This window comes from Hippocampus guttulatus, chromosome 4 (assembly GCF_054856545.1).
Source record: "Hippocampus guttulatus isolate MCC_2025c chromosome 4, RoL_Hgut_1.0, whole genome shotgun sequence".
NCBI classification, from domain to species: domain Eukaryota; kingdom Metazoa; phylum Chordata; class Actinopteri; order Syngnathiformes; family Syngnathidae; genus Hippocampus; species Hippocampus guttulatus.
The window spans coordinates 6,426,727-6,448,607 of record NC_141264.1 but is presented as its reverse complement, the minus strand read 5'-3'; the positions used below and the strand labels follow the sequence as shown (position 1 = coordinate 6,448,607).

Here is a 21,881-nt window from a genome sequence, read left to right as displayed (position 1 = left end):
TAACGTTGCTTCTATTTTAATGCAAAGCAAATTTCTATCTATCAGTCTATCTATCTTGTAAAGGGGCATTTTACCTCACGGCCTGGGGACGACACCCCCTAGTGGGGGAAGACGCACTCTTGTATCGTAATACTAATTACTGTATTTATTTTCAAATTGGCATTGGTCTTACTTCACCTGAAATCTAAATGTGACATTACACATAAATACAGTATATGATTATTGTTTTTAACAACCGTTTGATTATTGCCAATTTCAAAGTGATTTGTCATATGCCTATTATCAGCCTACCGGTATATTATCTTGAAATTGACAACTATTTAATTAATTACATTGAAGTTCACTTTGAAATGGAATACATGCTGCAATCTATGAGCGGGCGAGCAAATACAATCAAACCAAAAATTAGGAAAGACCAACTCGGACTCCCGAGACTAGGTGTCACCCACCAACATGGTCCCCGCTGGTGCCAGGTAGCCCCCAAGGACCACTTGAACAGCATATTAAAAAGAACTCACCGTTTTTGATTGTTATTATATCTGATGATATTATATGTTATGTGTTTGTTATTGTATATTTTATATTATCAATCAATCAAACTTTAATTATTTAGCAATTTACATACATAAAAATGCAACTGAAAGGCAGTGCAATCAAAACGTCAAAATTACATCATAAAAAGAGAATCCTCCTAGCCCCAACATACACAAATACATATCCCCACAAGCATGCCGATGCTTGCACACACACACACACACACACACACACACACACACACACACACACACACACACACACACACACACACACACACACACACACACACAATATACACATTCTCTGATGAACTATTGTTAAAAAGACGTGGCAAGGCACAGAGAAACCTTATAAGGTAAAGAGCACCCAAGGGGAGTGCATTCACACTGATAAGAATGACAGCTGCCACACCTCCCAGCACGGAGGCCCCACATGAGGAAACAATCATCCATCCATCATCCATCCATCCATCCATCCATTTTCTAATCCGCTTATCTTCACAAGGGTTCTGTGAAGCTGTCTTCCCAGCTGTCTTCGGGCAGTAGGTGGAGTACACCCTGTACTGGTTGCCAGCCAATCGCAGGGCACACATAGACATATAACCATTCGAGCTCACACTCACACCACAATTTAAAATGTTCCATTAACCTGCCATGCATGTTTTGTGAATGTGGGAGGACAACGGAGTACCCACAGTATTTTGAACAAGACAACAACTCTGGGACTTCTCCATTTTATTTTAGGTAATTTCAGTTTAATTTTAGTTAATTTATTACAAATTACAAACCCTCGTGAGGATAAGCGGTATGGATAATGGATGGCTGGACAGATGGATGGATGGAGGAAAAATATCTGTGGTATCGGTTCCTTGGTATTGGTATGAGTCAATACTCAAGGGTTGAGCATGGGCCCTCATATTGGCATCAGTCTGAAAAAAGTGGGATCGAACATCCCAACCTCTTCATCATAATTTTCTTCATACCCCTTAACGAACTGCGTACAGCACATTTCGCCAGGAGGCGCTGTTGGACCAATTACAGGTCCCAAAACCATATGTAGATATGAAGCGCAAATACACAGTTTGCTTACGGTGCAAGCTCACAGTTTAACCATTGCTTATTACATACTTTCAAAATTGATCTATATTTAAGTGTATTTGTATTAAACATAACGATTCACAGTGGTGCAGCATTTTTATTTGCATATCTATTATTAGGCCTAGGGTGATATTGGGGAAAAGATAGCTTTCAGGTTCGTTATACATTTGTAAAAATCTGACTGAAGTTTAAAAAAGGCTCGTTCACTTTTAAAGAACAGCACAAAAGCGTCAGTATGACGCCATCAATCGACGCTCAGTGCTTCCCGTCAAACCCGACGAGCTGCTGTGTGCCTCACTGGTTGCCTCCTGAGCAACAGGTGCGGTTAGATGTCATGATGCATTCAAGAACAATGGGAAATTAAATAAAAGATAAAAATGGCATTACGTAAAGACTCATTTATTACCTCTAATGCCTGGTAAAAGTAGAATAAAAAACAACCCACCTCCAAAAAAAAGTTAAATGGAGAACATTAACTGATTGTTCCTACCTGTGAGTGGATGTAAGTTGACAAGACGAGAATTTTCGGTTGAACTATGCATTGAATTTGCATTTGTCGGAGCCAGTAAACGCCTCCCAGACCCCGCCTCTCAACTTTGTCCTCCCTCTGTGTACTTTTTGTCTTCGAGCGTCTGGGTGTTAACTGCCAAGTTGAACTCTCTTAACAACAGGCCTTCGGTCAGAAGTGAAGGTCTTTTTTCCCCCCGCTCTTCATACTCCCCAAAGTTTTTTTCCCCTCGGTACAGGTGGATTCTGCATCCACAGTGGCAGCATGTCTCCTTCCACATCCCCCCGGTTCTTCACGGAGAGGGAGGTGACCCGCCACTGTACTAAGGACTCATGTTGGGTGCTACTCGGATCCCGGGTTTTCGACGTGACAGCCTTCTTGCGGATGCACCCGGGAGGGGAAGCGCTGATACTTAGCAGGTCGGGGAAAGACGTGAGCAGGGAGTTGGAGGGACCCCCGCATCGACACTCGGAGAACGCCCGACGGTGGATGGAACAATACTACATCGGAGAGTTGGACCGAGACAGCGACAACGACACAGGGGAGCTTCAGGTAAGCAGCAGCTGTCTCCTTAGCGCGAGTTTGGCTGACATCACTGGCGTCAGAAAAAAAAATCAGTATAAGCGTGGCAGGTGCATTGTACATTTTCAGCCATGTTCCCCGAGTTACGTGAAGTTTAGCTACGTAAGCCCCCAACCTTTTACCTGCTTCCTTCATGCTCCATACTGACGAACTGGTTTCGCTTACTACCGAAACCAGTCTTTCCCAACCTTTATTGACCCAAGGCGCATATTTGACATTACTTTAAAAAAGCAAATAAAATCTCGTGGTGAAGAGTGAATATGCAATGCAATTGAATTTACGTCTAGTGGAAGAGCATTTTATGTATTCTGCATGTCACTCATAGATCGCTGCATTGGCAGATTAATCAAGTACATTTTCAGAGCAATTCAGTGAAATTGATCCATTTCCAGCGATCCACTTCGCCCTAATAGAAATATTAGCCCGTGAAGATAGTGACACGGTCTACCAGGATGTCAGTTGACAAGCTGTAACATGCACTCACCTGTGCTGCCGCCTTTTTGGCAAAGTCATATGCAGTCATATAATTACAAGGCCAAATGTTCCCAATCTTGAGACGTCCACTTGTTGTTGTGTTGTAAAAACTACTCGATTCCCTACAAGTCTGCCCATGTGAACGTATAGTTACAGGGTGCCAGATACGTGCCAAAGCCAGAGCTATAACAGGGTTCTTACAAATGCTTGACAAGTTGTAAAAAAAAAAAACACAGAATCTAAAACAAGGCCTTCATTTACATTAAAATGTCTTAAAATACGCTTTCAAAAAGTCTTCCCAAACGTTAACGACTGATAAGTAGGACTTTACTATTTTAAATCGTCTCAAATCTTAAAATAAATTAACATCCACAAAAAAAATAAAAAATAAAAATACAGAATGACGCAATCACGAAAAGTGGGACCAAAGTGGGACCAACAAAACAATGATGTGCTTTTGCGCGGGACTTTTAAGAATAGATGGACGACTCAAACAACTTTGTACAGCATGGGACATTGGGAACATTCGGAAGTTGGTCTTGAATTAAATTTCAAATTGAAATAAAAAGTCTTGAAAAGTCTGACTTTGACTTTTGCCCTAAGTCAAGTACAACTTTATTGTCAACTTGTAGAAACCGTGTATTATCCCAAATCCCATGACAGTTTTAGCCAATTAGAATTATGAAGGAAGTCATTGAAGGAGTTATTTCAGAATATAATGTTATGTTCGGAATGCTGTAATAAAAGTGTACTAGCATAGTATGACAGCACTTTAGTACTAAGCGGACTAAAATTGAGTTTCTGTGGAAAAAGACCAATCAATAAACATCTTCGGCTTTCATTCAAATTTGAATAGCTGCACAAGTTTAAAATGCAGGTGATCTCGCACAGTGTACGCATACCTGTCAACCTTTCGGAGCGCCAACCTGCATAAACTACCAAAAAAATCCTTATAAAGAGCAAAAAATCCTTATAACATACCAAAGCATTTTATATGTCAAAATAACGGCAGAAAAAACCCATGAAATTTTCAATGATATTTATTGTAGATCTCCATAATACAATGTCTGGTTAATGTCTAATCATCATTCTACTTAGTGGCATTACTGTGTTCAGAGTTGTATTCCTGCGTTACTTTTTTCACCAACTCCAAATGATTTGGAGTTGGTGAAAAAAACCCCCGGAAATTTTCAGAATCCGTATGATTTGTGCGATACGGCCATATACGTAAGATTCACCACAAAATCCGTATGAACTATGACTAAACCGTATGAGTTGACAGGTATGTGTACGTAGTGTGTTTGATTAGCCAAGAAGCTACGTGTTAGTAAATATGCTTTCTTCAGCAGTTTTCCCCTCAGTTTTAAGTGATATAGCTTTTTCTGGGCAATAGTCACGAAATGCATTCCAGGAGTATTTGTGAAAAACAAATGAGTAAAAAGTAAATTGGGGCAAGCAGGATGATAGGGCACAATAACACCTGAAATGCTTGATCAATGATGACAGATAAACGACAGATTAGCAAAAGGCCTTCTTAAACAGCTTAGCCTTCAGGTGCGTTTTTAAAAACGTAATTTACTTTCTACACATGGCTTTAGTGGGCATTCCTGTGAGGCATTAGGGACTGTACCTGTTCTTCTCCTTTGCTTTGCTTTTATTAATTGTAAGGGAGGGGATGAGATGTTGGTGAAAGGAGACGCACAAGGAGGGATCTGGTTTGAAATGGCCAAAACGTCAATGAGGAGCAGGGAGGTCCGCATAGGTGAACCATTGGTGGTGATGGTGGTGGGGGGGGGGGGGGGGGGGGTGCTTGGATGCAAGGTTGGGGGTGGATGTGGGCCATGTAAGTGATTCTGTAGGGGGGGGTGTCAGTGTGGAAGAGAGATAAAGAGCAAAGTGGAGGAAAAAACTGGTTTGTCTTGTCCCATTGATCGGAGGACAAAAAGCGGTGCTCCTTAACGGTATTGATTGTTTCTCTAGTTGTGTTTTCGGAAGAACACCAAGTAGTTTGCATGTACAGGGTGAATGACCAGTGACTAGAAATTTCGCTGAAGTCATTAAGAAAAATGCTTTCAAAAACATTTATGGGGATTTCTTCTTATCGTATTTCTTATTGTTTTAGTTCTTCTTTCCTATATTCCTGATGGGCAGTCACTTCACTGTTTAGAAATTAGTTCTTTCATTCTTTTTCATATCTTGGCATTCATTTTCCCATGTCATGAAGACCATTTTTTATTTGTTTCAATAACTTTGAAGTGTGTTTCGTCTCATGTTGCAAAGGCATTTACACGACTTGTCAATTTGAATGTGAAAACTCTTTGTGCGTTTCCCGCAAGTTTCATATAATGGCAGCAGCAAGCGTTTATCTTCTGCTATTGCGTCTGTGCAGCACACTGTTTCTGCCACTGCTACTGTATTTCATGTCAATAACGGGTGGACTTTTGAAGTTGAACAAAGTGTGTAGTCATGATGTGTCACACGCACATTTTAGTTGATGTGAGTGTGAGATATTTGTGGCATTATGTCATCACCCTCAAATTATACACATCAGTCAATGGATAGAAAATGTCAGTCAACACACCATTGTTCAAATGGCAGATTTTTGTGACTCATTGAATTGGTTTTTGTTTCAAAACTTTTCCCACCATTAACCTGACGCGTAACTTGTACAACTCTATTGTGAAAAAAAAAAATGCATTTGATGGCGGCGGAGTAAAAAATAAGCAACTGAGATGCCAGAGGTTACAGCATTGCCTCGGTGGTGGCAAGGGGTCGGAGTGCAGCTTAGCTAATCAAAAAAACTTAACGCAAACACCACACTAAGATACAGTATGCGAAACATTGGAAAATGCTGAGTGAAGCTGCGATGATGCGCAGCCAATCAGCTCACGCGGTGAATCTGTTATTGGTCGATGATGCGCCAGGTGATGCAGGGAAACCTCTCTCGCACATCGACATGAAACAATGCGTCTTTTTTCACAATATGGCTGCCGCCATGGCTGTATTTTATTTATTTGGATTAATTTTTGGGCATTTGGCTGGGTTCAAAATTCTCACTTAACATGAGTTTGAATGTTATTGGTTAATTCTGAGCAGTCACATCCTAGCTGGACTGTAAGAGAGTGTGCACAAGAGATGGGTTGAGAACTCAGACATTGTATTCGAGTAAGAGTTCAGTTATTTGAGAATATGACTCAAGTAAAAGTAAAAGGTTGTCCTCCAAATAACTAGTCAAGTCAGAATTTTTTTCAATGGAAACACTGAAGTACTCGGGGTTGAATGCTTTCACATCTTTTGTAGTCGATTGATGACGGTTGAGCCGATGTCGAGTCATCAATGACATCACAGATGCTTTGTGTCAGATGGCAACTCGCTGTGCACTCCTGTTATTATTTTGTTGTGGTTAACTCTTTCAATACAGCACTGCCAACCTATGGACATTCACTTTCAGAGCAATTTGTCTGAATTTCCATATTTGTAACCTTTTTTTTTTAAAAATCCGGAACACCACGTTATTCGGAAAACCAAATGTTCCAGCCTTAATGAGGTCCTGTTCAGAGATGTGTAAAACAAAATAGGAATAATCCCGAACAGTTGGCAGGTCTGTAAATACATTTGACTTGACTTGCCTCAAAACGCAAGCTTTCTCCCTCACTTTCCTCAGTTGCACTGGCTCCACCCCTAACTTGATCATCCAATCACATTTAGATTCCTTTCAGGCCTTCGTGGGTGGTCGGAACTTGTAAAATTCAAACACCAATTTATGTACAACAACGGTACGGTTGCTGCTCACTACAGTTTAGAACAGTAATGTGTTCTTTGTGGAACTGTAGTTCATGAACAAGCTTAAACTCTCCGACATCCTTGCTTATATTTATATTTGATCATTTGTATTTATTTATCTACTTTTTGTTCTTCTACTTCTTCTCCCTTTCATAATTTTGCTGCCATAAATTGGGAATGTCTCGAATGTGAGACAAATAAAGTTTTTTATCTTATCTTATCTCATCCTGCCATGCAGCCATTCCCTTTTTTTCTGGCTACTTCTCCCCCTCCTCCTCAAGATAAGCAAAGCCAGGCCTTTCTTTTGAGTCAAAGACATATACCTCATGCCGAGATGCAGTCGACTTTTTGTCTAAACTTCTGGGATTTCATAGTCAATTCATGATTTAGAGCATAGGTGTCAAACTCAGGTCCTGGAGGGCCGCTGCCCTGCAAGTTTTCCAAGTCTCCCTGTTGCAACACACCTGATTCAAATGATCAGATCATCAGCAAGCTCTGCGGAAACCTGACATTGAACCTGTTCATTTGAATCAGGTGTGTTGCAACAGGGAGACTTGGAAAACATGCAGGACAGCGGCCCACCAGGACCTGAGTTTGACACCTATGATTTAGAGTATGGATGTCGCGGTCACATTTTTTTTTTTGTTCAAACTCGAGTCCGAGTCCAAGTCACTTGATATTGAGTATTTACCGAAAAAAAGTCCACATCTTACATCGTCTCAAATATCCCATTCACCCTATTTATTTATTTATTTATTTAGTTCGTTAGTTAGTTAGTAATAAAGGTATCACAAGATGATACCTTTTAATAATGGCTGTGAATCAGCAGTGGTCCAAATCAAATGAACTACGGTAAAATATTTGAATCTTGACTTTAGAAATTACGATAATTTAAAAAGTCTGATCAGATTGCGACAACAATAGTTTCGATACCTTTTTAATGCAAAACTGTAAATTTTTAGCTCCTCGGCAGTAAAAATTATCAGGTTTCTGTCGTCCTTCATGAAAGCAGAACGGTTCACATTGAAACATTTGCTTTTTTTTTTTGGTTTATTTTCTCACGTGTTAAGGTCCAAACTGAATGATAATGAATTTCTGTTGGTGCATTTTCTTTACTGCTAATCAGAAACATGACCCTATTTGTGAATAAGGTGATGGAAATTAAAACATCCATCAATCCTCTTCCATTCATCCGGGGTCATCATGCAGGGGCAGCAGCTTAAGCAGCGAAGTGCAGACTCCTCTCTCCCCAGCCACTTCGTTCAGCTCTTTTGGCGGCGTCCCAAGGCATTCATTCCCAGGCCAGCAGGGAGATAGAATCTCTCCAGTGTGTCCTGGGTCGTTCTCAGGGTCTAACGCCGGTGGGACATGCCCGGAACATCTCACCAGGGACTCGTCCAGGAGGCATCCTGATCAGATGCTCGAGCAATAATTGAATCATTTGTCTTTATTTGCTTTGACTGTATCTCGGTTGTTAACCCTTTCATGTACCAATAATGATAACCTGTAAACTGATAACATGATAAGATGTCCACTGCAGTAACCGCGGTCCCTGAAAGGGTTTAATACGTTCTAGTGACTCGCTCATATGCAAGGAAGGTTGGGCACACTGATGTATAAAACTGCAGGCGTTTCCCCTTTTTTCTTGAGCCCTCCCAACATGTTCAGTGATTTTTGGACTACATTACAAAGCGCATAAACATATGTTACATAATTGTGGAGGGTGAAATACTGCGACATTTAAGACGACTTTAGACGAGCAGTTTCCTTCACCTCAGATATGGTTAAAAAAAGAAATCGGGCTCCACTCTCTCTATCCATACTGCTCTACACCCGTCACACTCTGCTCTTCTTCTGCGGTGTGTTGCCGCAGTGTGCATCACACGAATTAGTGATGCAATGAATTGATAATAAAATTCCTTACTATCACTAATAATCAATTATTTTATCACAGCATGATTTTATTAGTGGTGCTGCGATTGCTCACCCACTGATTGTGATCGACCGATTTCCATGGAAAAGTAAACGATGGGCAAATGTTGATCAATGCCTTTCATTGACGATCACACACACACAAAAAAAAACAACAATTACCTGCAGCTCTTACTTTGCATCCATCAGCCAGTTCGACACCAGCCTATGTGCAGTGTAGCGCCCATTCCTCCTTTCCTCAACACTGTATGGGTGACCGACAATGCCACCTCCCAAAAACAAACAAACAAACAAACATTGTGTTTGTCTATTCTCCATCAAACTCTGAACGGAATAACCCTAGATTTTGGCATAGGTAGATGAACAAATAAACTGAACAATATTTGGACCAATCAAGTGAATTTGGACAATTACTTGCGGCACACCTGATGATTTGTCATGGCACAGTAACGTGCTACACGACACAATAGTTGTGACTCACTGAGCTCAAGAAATGGGTGCCGCTAAATAGTGATGTTTCGCCATGCGATGTGGGCAAAACATGAAATTCAATTTGAATGACAATTTGGGGTGTATGATGGTCGGTCATTGTTGCTGACAGCTTCATTTTATGGTTGGATCAGCTGTACCTTGGCTTGCATGCGAACTGAGGAATGTCGAGCCCAAACAGCTCATCCTTTTTGCTGAGAACCCCATGATGTGGCGGAGGGAGTAGATTGTTTGCACAGTTTTGTTTTAAAGACGACAAAGACGCATTGAGCATGAGGAACTTTACGGCAGTAAGCACAGCTGATGGCACAACGTTGGTCATGACAGTGAGTCACAACAACATTCCAATATTGGCTTTCCGTAATTGAGGTGTTCAACAATTGGCAAATCACTTTATTTTTCCACATTCCTTGGGCGCACTTTGTCCAGCTTAGTTAATGTTAATGTTCCTCAGTTTTTTTGTTTTTTTAAATTCCAGACCAGTTCTATATTCTTGAGTTAACTGTGCACAAATTCAGATGCAGATTGAACCTGTAACATTTTGTAGTTGGGGAGGTTGATGTAAACACATGAAGAATTATTGAATGGCTGTTTGATTTTTGCCAAATTTCAACAAGTGTTGAAACATACACTCAAGAGGAAATGTTACAGATACAGTCGATCATATGAAACAAGCTTGCCTTCAACCATCATTGATTTCTTTTTTAAATAATCAATTGGCTAGTACTTTTTAAAAATATGTGAAATAGGAAAGTCTTGCATTGTTATTATGATAAGGTTTATAATATTTAATGTATATAATCATCAGCTAATTGACAAATATGCAATTCATTTTCCAAAGGTGCCGTTTGAAGTCCTAGAACGGTTATCGAAGGCCATGCCAACATACTTATCTCAATTGTGTTGCCCATTAATTTAATTCATTCATATAAAATGTTGAGTAGTGTTGTTTGGGTAAGATACTACCTGTGTAGTTATGGTATGTTGTTATTATTATGGAATGGTTGGTCGACTGGTAAGTCGGTTGGCCTCACAGTGCCGAGGTGCAGAGTTTGATTCCAGCTCCATCTGTCCTCTGTGGAGTTTGCATGTTCTCCCCGTGCCTGCGTGGTTTTTCTCCGGGTCCTCCGGTTTCCTTCCACATTCCAAAAACATGCACGGCATGTTAATGGAACACTCTAAATCAGGGCTAGGGAACGGCAGTTCCTCGAGAGCCATATCCTGCCTGCTTTCAGTCCCTTCCTACTCCAACACACCTGATTCAAATGATCAGCTCATCAGCAAGCTCTGTCGAGGCCAACACAAATTGAATCATGTGTGTTTGTTTTAGGGAGGAACCTAAAACAGGCAGGATATGGCTCTCGAGGAACTGGAGTTCCTTACCCCTGCTCTAAATCGTCCCAAGGTGTGAGTGTGAGCGCGCTGCCCTGCGATTGGCTGGCAACAGCTGGGATAGGCTTCAGCACCCCCCCCCCCCCCCCACCCGTCCAAGCCCCCCGCGACCCTTGTGAGAATAAGCAGATAACATAATGCATCGATGGATGGATGTTCAAGAAAATTCTAAGTAGTCATGCTAAAATTAAATACACAGTTGTGCCTTGAGATATGAGTAACCTGTTAATTTCTGATTTATTTTTATTTTATTTTATTTTATTTTTTACTTTGCCTTGTAAGTGTAAATTTCAGATACGAGCACCGGTGCCAGTGAATGCAATTAAAGTTGCCTGACAATAGGGCTGTACAAGCAATCATTTTGACAGTTGAATAATCACAGGTTATCTTTGCGGTTAGTGGACTCATCAGAGCATCTGTAAATCGCATCCTATCACACCAGCAAGCACGTGATCTTTTACCATTAACTTCCAGCTTGAGGTGTTTGAAGTTTGTACAAACTAAAAATAATGACAGCTAAGATGATAGGACATTCAAGTTTTAATACACGTACAGTAAGTTTGGAAAATGGAACCAAAAGCTGTGCAGTATGAACAGTTGCAGTATGAAGGCTGTGTTTAGTCTTGTATTCGCCAAAACAGGGCGCCCACAGTCCCCCTCGTTGATTTTAAGGCAAGACACCATGTTAAGGCCATTGTGACCTATTTTGAAATGAAGTGCACTTTTATAGTGCTCTATCCAGGTATGTGACAACTGACCCATTTCCTCCATTTTTTGTGAGGGCATTTTTGTGTTATCACCTCACGCAGGTCTGTTCTCGACTCCTCTCAGACACATTAGCTGTCCTGTTAAAAAACGTGTTTTCCGCAACTCTTTTTAGATTTGATGTACAGTGGAACCTCCTGTGTCGCCATGTTTTTAATTTGATTTTCATGTTTATCACCCCTGCAGGGGGATAACTCATCTTTGCCTGCCCAAAAGTGATGAACGCTAGTTGCAACATATATATATCAAACTTTACAACATTGTTTTGAGGTATTTGGGGACATGCAGACATGGTTTCATTAAATGTGTACATTGCGGAAGAAAATGATACACTACGATAAAAGTTGTTGGATGGAAGATGCAGGACAGCTGTCCACCGGGATAAGTTCACCGTTCATTGCCAGGGTATGGGAAGGTTCTATAGCCAAACAAACATGAGGCAGACGGGAGTAGCACCGCAGAAATGGCTTTGATGGCACACATAGTCGTTCCCAATGCTTACCTCGACTCAGAATCTTCTCTTTGCTCTTGTTTGTAATCAGCCGCACACACTTTCAACTGATCTAATCAATATTCACCGAAATATTCGCCCAAATAAATACATCTTATTTAATGCACATCGACTGACGTGTTTGTAAAAATGTTCCCTTGATACTCCAAAATCAGAGAGATACAGATTTGGCACGCTGGACTTCACTGTCACTCGAATCTCTTTAAATTCTTGGTGGACGTAATAAATGTTCGCGGGTAACCCTAACCCAAAACACCGTAGAAGATAGCTGTTAGCCGATGCTCATGATTGCGCCAGCAACATTTAATGCTACATGGTTTATTAATGATACTCAACACTGCTTCGGCTCATTAATAAATGAGAAAAAGAGTTGCGTTTGCCTACGATACGATGGAACCGTGAACCAAACTGTTTTAACAACCATTAAGCTCGTATCGAGGAGAAGGCTGACGGACAGAAGCAGCATAAGTGAAAGTTGGTGTTGTATGCAAACAACTACTCATGTGAAGGACGATTTGTCGAGTCCGGAAAAACTATCGCGTCTGTTTTTTTCTCATCAAATAAGTGGAAATAGTTATTATCATGACAGCCCCAACTGCAAAATAAGAGAATGTTGACAAAGTGAAGCACAGTACATCAGTCATTAAATCGGGGTGGAAAAGCTTACATTTTTAAAAAGGTGAAGGGTTAGGCACTTGTCTCTATTATTGCTGTCATGGTCTGAAGTGAATTTCAACATATTCATCACATGATAATTTATGGCACAATAGTTTCGTATTGTTTCTTTAACACAATTGAGAGTGGACTTTCCTTAATGTGTTTCTGGATGCATGTACCCTAGGGCAGGTTTACAATCAAAAAGGGGTGCTGTTTACACTGCCAACAACATGGAACTGGTTTATAATAAACAATGATTGTTTACATTCAGAGCCAGAAAGGGTTAGTTTATAATGAAAATAAAGATATTCCATTGTTCATATTTTCTTTTCATCTAAACGCTTCTTTTGTAACCCTATGGCCTATTACACAATGCCAGTTTTGGTTTTGGCAGTTATAATCAAAGCTAAATTGGGATATACACATACGATAATCAAGCCTGTTGATCCTATTCGGATTATTCTGTAGTGTGGGGTATGTTAATGACTTTTTCCTCCCCAAACTGCTTGGAAAACAGTTGGGACTAACAGTTGTAAATGTTAAACCTGTTCAATATTTACAATACAAAATCCTGTGCTCAAGACTGAGTCGAGGTGAGACATGGCTTTGACGCAAAAGGAACAATGGCCGATTAGGACGTTTCCTGAAACTCACGCTGCCAGACAAATAAAGGAGCAACTGGTTGTGTTGAATGTTTGCATAACGTGTCTCCTATGTTGTTCACCACCGTAGGTTGGCTTTTGTTCACAGTTCATAGTTTTGACCGAACAAATCTGTGAACACAGCACAGAAATGTTGGCAAACTGAAAATTTATTATTTATACATATCATAATTTCTGGACTATAAACCGCTACTTTTTTCCAAAACTTCAAACCCTGTGGCTTTAAAGGTACAGTGTGTCCAATGCACTTGCCATCTCGTGGTGAACTAATAAAATGCAACGACCTAAGTTCGAAATGCGTGCATTTTGAAGCAGGTGCACTTCGGTGCCTCAGAGAGACCGCACTTCGCAAGCCTGTTGCCAATTTCTTCCTTTGTGGTGCAAGCAAAATGGGTTTAGTTTTATTTCTGGTTTTGTTGCAAATTTTTCGGTCAGGACATTTTCTTTTAGGTTTTGTAGGTGACTTCAAATGAGTGGAACAGGTCTCGTCATGCATCCAATTTTACGTTTTCAGAGATCAAATAAATCGTGCTCGGGACGTGATACTTTTCAATGATCTCTGCATAGACTGGAAACTCTTCTTCGTCTTCTTGTTTTATTGGCAGTTGGCATACAAAATCGGAGACTCAGCTGTACACAATAAGCAAAATTACAGTCAAAGCGCATTGATGAACTACGTTTGCTAAGTTTTTCTCCGTGGCTGTAGAGAAAGATGGCGGCGAAACATGTTAGCCTTTGACCACCTGACCAATGTAGTTATGAACACAGTGGACCAATGAAACTCTCCAAATCTGTCCTCATATTGAATATTCATCAGCCATTTCCGGTTGGAGTATGCACGTGTAAGGGTGGTGCGGGCTGCCTGAAGAGAGAAATGCAAAATTCTACATGCAGAGCGAAAAGCAAGAATCTTACATTGAGTTTAATCAGCACAGGGAACAAATGCCATGAATCCATCCATATCTGCATTGCGACCCCTGTCTCTCGATTGTTGGCCGACTGACTCCCACCATCACTTGCAATGAACAGGACAGCAAGACCAGCCCAGGAGCGATAATGCCTTCATGGACTTTCTATATACTGTATCCACGCATGCCCTGCGTCTTCCCCAACATGTAACAAATGTAGTTTCCAAACGCTGCACTGCCATGTGGTGAAGCTTGTGGCAAATTTGCCTCGTGTGACAATGCGAGACTGAGAGGTGCTTGCACGCTGCAGGCCTGAGGATTTCAGAAATTAACAGAAACTATTTTTCGGTACTTGTACTCGGTACTCGGTAAATGTACTGTATCTATAATAAGGATGGATGAATTATGGTCTGGGCCGATTACATGCCTCAATATCTGCAATTTTATTGCATATTGGCCTCACACAATTAAAAAAAATTCAACATCTGATAGGTGATCAGTAAAAAAAAAAAAGTGTTATTTTGAGTTCTGCGTGTCTTAAGTTATGTGTCTTAAAGTTTTATGTGCCTCACTGTGCTATTTTAGAAACCTGTCTTGGGACTAAGGCTGAAAACTAGCATTTATGCTAAGTCAAGTGCATTTACATTTGCTTATTCTTGTGTTGATTGATGTGCACCGTTCCAATATAAAAAACTAAGAATACCTCTTACTGGTGACCTGCTGGCAAATGTGTTGAGGATGCACCTTTTTGTTTTTGAGCTCCAAATACTGAGTGATTCATGAAATACAATTACTGTATATTGAAATTTTGTAAAATTTCATTTACTGCAGCAAACGTTTGGGAGCTATTCATTAGCCTGCCAACTCACTGCACTTTTTGCATTTTTAAACAAAGGTGTCAATTTTCTAAGGATTAAAAAAAACAAAAAACATTCATTGATTGCAAATCGGAAAAGCTTGTTAATGAACATCTAAACAAAATCAAATGCTGTGAGTTTGTATTACTCAAAATTGTGACATCAATATTTTCCGGATTTTACTGCAAACGAATATCGGCTCCAAATATTGGTTATCGGCTTCCTTGACTAGTAATAATTGGTATTGGTCCAGAAAATTATACCAGTTTATGACTAATCTACACCCATTCCAGCCTGGAAAAGTCGTTTGAATTATTCAATTAAAGCTGCAGAGTAATGCAAAAGTCATGAGTGAATGCACACTTCCCACCAAAATTCTACCTGCCATTACAATTTGCCACTTGACATACAAAACATTACTGCAGTCACTGCAGAAAGACAGTGCAGACATTGTGAAACGATCAGTCACAAATGGCTGACTGTGTGGATGACAATCTGGAGTGCTCCACAAGCATGTGATCAGAAGGATTTCAATAAAGGACAAAAGAGATTTATTTTTGCTACATATTTAAATATCACAAAAGCTCAACAACGGATGAAATAGAATACATTTGCAACATTAGCGCACAGGGTCGAGCATTGCATTGGTGAGGGTGGGTGTTAATATATTAAGTGGATGGAATGTTGGCGGGTAAGCAAGTCATGGAATGGAATGCAGACTTCCATCTGTGAAGATTTCGGGTCAATGATGCAATTGTTCTCCGCCACAATGCACAGCCACTGACGAGAGAAACTGCTGGGTGCGGAATATGTCCGAGTTGAAGAATTTTACAATTAGCATCAATCAACAGCCTAAACACCAATTTGTACAGTTATTGGCCTGTAGAATTGTCGATTCCATTTCAGCATTTACCTAAACCACTGCATGTTGGATCATGGCGTGAGAGCAGAACTTGCAGAGGGGGAGAGATGGAAGAGGACGAGTGGCTCTGGCAACCCCTCAAGAGGGTGAAGCTGCCAGGGAAAGAAGACTGCGTACTGGATCATGTCTTCAGCATTCCTAAATTTCCCGACAGCGTCCAATTGTCTCTTGCAAGTCTGAAAAGCAGCCCTGAGTTTGCTCCATGGTGATACATTACCCAAGGTATTGTTTTCCTTTGCTACCATAGAGACTGCCGACATGACACTTAGTGCTCAGGTGAAGGCCTCAGGTGGCTTTACACCTCGCCACAGTGCACACCTGATCAAAAGAAGAGAGGCTGAAAGATGACAGGAATCAGGAAAAAAAAAGATTTACGTTGCTGTCTTCATTGGAAATATGGGTTATTGGCCTCACATTCCAGGAAGATGCCACTCCTTTTTCCGTCATTGATGAACATTGTTTTGACTGCAGCTTGCGTTGCATCCTGATGTCTATTTTTTGGTACATTTGTTGTCCAAGGCTGGGCAGTTGTCACACGAAACTACATGGCACGGCATTTTGTCCCACCCTACAAACATTCTGTCATTATAAACAGACAAATGTAACGGGCAAATTGTTTTACGATTGGAATTTTTCAGTAACTTTTGCACTCTTGTTGAATCGTTGTTAAATTATGAAGATGGACAATTTCTTTGGTGTAAAGGAATTGGGTGAAATGACTGTAAAACGATGCTAGTGTGCTTGCTGCTAGTGTGTGGTAACTTGACACTGTGTCCTCAAATTGGCTAGCTACAGACAGCCTCTGATTCTTGTGTGTGTACACATGCAAACACACGTAGCCAGGCTTTGAATCTGGAATACTGGTCATTCAGGTCCGTTGGGTTTTTTTTTTTTTGGTATGTGGCATAAGCACTTTTATCTTCCTCTCACATGCAAACTAAACCACACGCTCTTGATCCGCCCACATTTGGGTAACTGTGACACGGTAGCGTAGCCCAAATGCACGTCAGTCAGTCATTCAAAGAACGGACTGAATCCAAACACCAACACCTCTGCACAACCACACAAATTAATCTATGCAGTGTATGGCATTAAAATGCGTCAGGCTTCCTCTGTTTATACTGGCGCACAATGTAGATGTTCAGTCACTCAGCACATGAAATAAAGCAAGCAAACAGGTGTGCTCTTGGCGCCGAAAGATCAGCAGTGATGGCTGATGATATTTGAACGATGACATTTACTCTATGACTGCCTCTTTGATGTTAAGTCCATCAAAATATTCCCTCTATTTCATGCGTGGAGATAAATGAGTGAGATGCATTCATTCATATTATCCAGTCGGACTGGATGATTATGGGAATCAAAATTATTTAGATTGAGACAGAAATCACAATGATTAAATCGATCATTCATTGATTTCGCAGCTTAGTACGTCGCGCACCTCAAATTAATTGACGATGGGTTTCGTACAGCGGACATCACACTTATGAAAGTTAATCGGCTGTGGGCGGCTGTCCCGTAAATAGACTGGCCGTTCGGGAAAATTAAGACATTACTGAATTTCCCGATGGCCAGCATGCCCCTCACCGGAGTCATCGTCCATATTATTTTTGTTAGGAAACAATGAGCAAATGCTGACATTTTTCATGGATAACCTCTAACCAAAATCCAGTTGTAATGCAATGGGCAAAATTGAGACAAATTGTTCTCTTTCAATCCTGTCACGTTCCCGTGTTAACATTGAAAGCTACGTTTCCACAAATGGCAGCATGCAAGCACTTCACTTTAAATTCATAAATGATGAAACACAGGACTGTTGTTGCATGTGTGCTGTGACCAGCAGAGATACATCGCTCCCATAACTCAAATGCTCAAACAACCATATGTCACATTTAAATACACCCTTGGAAAAAGGTGAGGCCGAGCAGTTGTCACAACGGATATCGGCACGGTATGCAAATGTGAGTATCTTAAGGTGTTTTGCAACCCTCTGTGAGCTGCAAATTCTAAACTGTGGTCCGTTTCAAAATCTCCCTAGTGACATCACACATTTTTACGAGGTGTGATGATGTGTATCAGTAGCAAGCAAAAAAATGATGATTCACTCTCATATGTCATAACCCATCAGCATCATAAACCGGGTTTGGAGACTTTGATTTGTTTCGATTGAAGATCTCTGGTCAACTGATTACATGTGACGTGCTATACTGATCTGCTGTTTATATGTGCCACTATATTAATTAGAACAGGCATGTCCAGCTCCAGGCCTGGAGGGCCACTGCACTGCCAGTTTTCCAGCTCTCCCGGTTGCAACACACCCGATTCAGTTGATCAGCTCATCAGCCCGCTCTGAAGCAGCATGACAACGATTCTAAATATTTGAATCAGATGCGTTGCTCCTGGGAGAGCTGGAAATCAGGCAGGACAGCGGCCCTTGAGGGCTGAGTTTGGACACCCTTGAATTATAACGCCCGCTTTACAGCCACGTCACACGTGCGGCTCGATGTAAACATTACATGATTTATCAAGATGGAGTTCATTATGTGTATTCAGTAAAGTAGTAGCCATTGTTTTGTATTAAAGCAAACACTTGATTGAAAACAAGTTACAAGTACCGGTAGTTTAACATGATTTCTCAAGCTTTGGTCAGATGACGCCATTTTCAAGTGCATAAACGACAACATCACTAAGCATTTATGTCAAGACAGAGCAGACACCTGGCTCTTCTGATTGAACTGGAAACAAAATGTTTGTTCGGATTGGCAAAAGGAATATGTCACCCGTAAATTCCTTTTGAATTCTACCTTTTTATTCCGATTGAGGTGTTTACATGTAGCACTTGGATTCTTTTTGACATTTTGGGTTCACTTCAATTGAAATGCAAGGCTCCGTGCAAATCTGGCTATAGTGTTTCTGACCACTGTTGTCTCTAGTAACAGTGTACAATTTGATCACATAGAAATAATAAATAGATTCATTCATTAATTGTTAGTATGCCATTTTGCATTAATATTAGATCGTCTGGGGGCAGTCCGTTTCTAACTTGATATGGAATTTCATTAATGAATCACATTAGTCATATTTTGATTACAGCATGGTCCTGCATGAAATATTTGCTTTGTCATTATTATATTATTATTGTATTTTCACGTTGTTACAGCCACTACAGAGATGTACAAATGAACAATTGACCGTATTTTCCGCACTATAAGGCGCACCGAAAAGTCTTCCATTTTCTTAAAAGCTCACAGCTCCTTAAAATCCAGTGCGCTTTGTGTATGGTCATTACGGTAATATGTTGACCCCAAGACGGCTCCTTGCTGGAGACATGGTTACAATGTTATAACTTGCTGTTGGTTCAGTGAACTGTGTTGCTGCTTTATTAAATAAGCTTTTGTTGCAGCTCCGAAAAAAAGGAGAGCTGTGGTGTTGTTTTTTAAATAAACGCACACTTTATTAATGGTTTTCACAGGCTCAATAAATACAGGTACGTCTTGGTCCGTCTGTCTCCGTGCCTTCTCTTCTTCCGTTTGACTCAAGAGGCGTTCATGACCGCCTCGAAAAAACGTAAATTAACGATTCCTTCAATGCAACTACGAAAATGGAAAATAATGCATCAAAACAGAAAATCAAGCGAGGAAATCACAAAAGAAATTCTATCGCCCCCTACAGAATTTATTTTGTGATTTCCTCGTTTGTGAATACAGTACACAACAAAGGAAAAAAATCACAAACACTTCTGAGACAGTCCAGTCTCCTCCAATTAGTGACATCTGATCATTCTGTTGCAGCAACGCTCATGGAAATGCCAAAATAAATTCTGTCGGGGGGCTATAGAATTTATATTGTGATTTTCTGTTTTGATGCATTCCTGTATTTTCAATTTTCGTAGTTTCATTGAAGTAATCATTAAATTACGTTTTTTGGAGGCGGTCATGAACGCCTCTCGAGTCTAGGAAGAAGAGAAGGCACGGAGACGGACAATACCTGTAGCTCCATCTAGTGGATGCATTGTAGATTTTGCCTTATAGTCCAGTGTATGCAATATATGAAAAAAAATTACAAAATAGGCCATTTATTGAAGGTGCGCCTCATAATCCAGTGCACCTTTTAGTGCGGAAAATACGGTAATAAATTTTTCCATTGTACTTGTACTTGCTACACCAATAAGTAATTTATTAAAGAGGCACCTTCAAGGTAGTGGTACAGTGGTGATCACAATAAAAAAATGTGGTGCAGAAGAAAATGTGACTGATTCTGCTAAACTACTGAAACATTAATTGTGGCTTTGTTTTTTTTTTTCAAATGGCAGAAACTTTATGAAACATAAACAGTAGTGATGATGAGAAAACAGAAACACTCCCCCGCCCCCTCCCACACCTCCTTCTGTGTGTTTTGTTGATTATTCAAAAGTTTGGCCATTATGTGCGGCCAGACTCCGCCCGCCCACCCAAACTTAATGTTACAAAATCGTAGTCTTGATAAAACAATATACAGTGGTACCTCTACTTACAAACGTCTCTTCATATGAAATTTTCAAGTTACGAAATGTCTCAACAGGAAAATATTGCCTCTTGTTACGAAAGAAATTTCAAGACACGAGAGGAAACATACAGTATGGCCTGCTAGTCGCAGCTCTGAGTTTCCTGAATGCAACATACTTAGAGCTGCTCTGCCATTGGCTCTTACCGATCTTCATCTTGGTATCCCATCTTGGCTAAGAGGGACTTCTTCCGTATATGTCTCTGTGTGTAGATAGATAAATGTGTGTCTATGCAGCGGTTGCCCCTCATGCCATGAGGCGTTCTGATTCGCATTTTACATAAATGCGAATCACCCAGAAAAAGTGTTAACCAGTTGGACGATCGCTCACTATGCTGATGTTTGCCTTGGACATTTTCGAAGGATTTTTAAATGCTGACAAAAGCAAACGTCCTTGGATCAGTTCTTTACAAAACGCCAGGCAAAAAACACTTCTGAGAGAGAACATGAACTAAAGAGGGCAAAAAACAATGAGGACACAGTTAAAAGCTAAAAGACCATCATTTTTATTCTTTATTCTTTGTTTTTGACATTATGCACAACTCTCATTTACTGTGCAATAATCTAATCGTAACATGTATTTGTTACATATTTTGATGCATTTTTATGCTTTAGAAAACATATACCCTGTATGTCTGAAATTTTTTTGGGGGTGGGGGGCTTGGAACAAATTCGGGCATTTACCTGGAAAACACGTCTCAACTTACAAAATTTTAGTAAAGAAATTTCTTCCAGAACCAATTAATTTCGTAAGTACAGGTACTACTGTACAAAAGTTTGAGATACTATATTCCACTTTCACTCATGTTACTGTTCAGGAATGCTGGTACCTAAACAATCAACATTTGACATCTTAATCAAGTAATTGTAAAGCAGTTTATTTTATTTAGACGTTACATCCAAAACAGTTTGACACTTTCAAGGTGAAAGATATAGCATAAAAATATTAAATCTGAAGAGTCTTTACACAATGGTGTGTTAGCTATTACAGAAACATGAAAAAGATATTTACCAATCCTGTCAAATTAGGGTAGCTGTGGCAGAAACCTTGAGTGGTGGTCTCAGACATATAGTGTAAAATCAGTTGTGCTGAGAATCATTTCGTGACACTGTTTCCTTCTCCACGACTCATTAATTAAAATAATCCATCTAAATCCCCCCTCCCCCCTCTGACCTTGGTGGCCCATTGCAGTGTCAGTGTTGCGACAGTACGAGGCCTCATCACCAAACTCTTCAACAGTAACTAGCTCCTTTGTTTTCTCT

At 40.4% G+C, this 21,881-nt stretch overlaps 1 protein-coding gene across 3 annotated transcripts in view; it reads left to right on the top strand.

Annotated features, from left to right (window-relative positions):
- Positions 1 to 2,244: 2,244 nt before the first annotated feature.
- The window catches only part of fa2h (fatty acid 2-hydroxylase), a 37,320-nt gene continuing 17,683 nt past the window's right edge, over positions 2,245 to 21,881 (top strand). For 2 of the 3 annotated variants that reach the window (XM_086108978.1, XM_086108977.1), the window contains exon 1: positions 2,245 to 2,694. In XM_086108978.1, coding sequence (XP_085965104.1) covers positions 2,407 to 2,694 — 288 coding nt within the window. In that variant the 5' untranslated portion in view covers positions 2,245 to 2,406. The remainder of the gene's footprint in view (positions 2,695 to 21,881) is intronic. The other variant, XM_086108979.1, reaches the window with a different exon arrangement.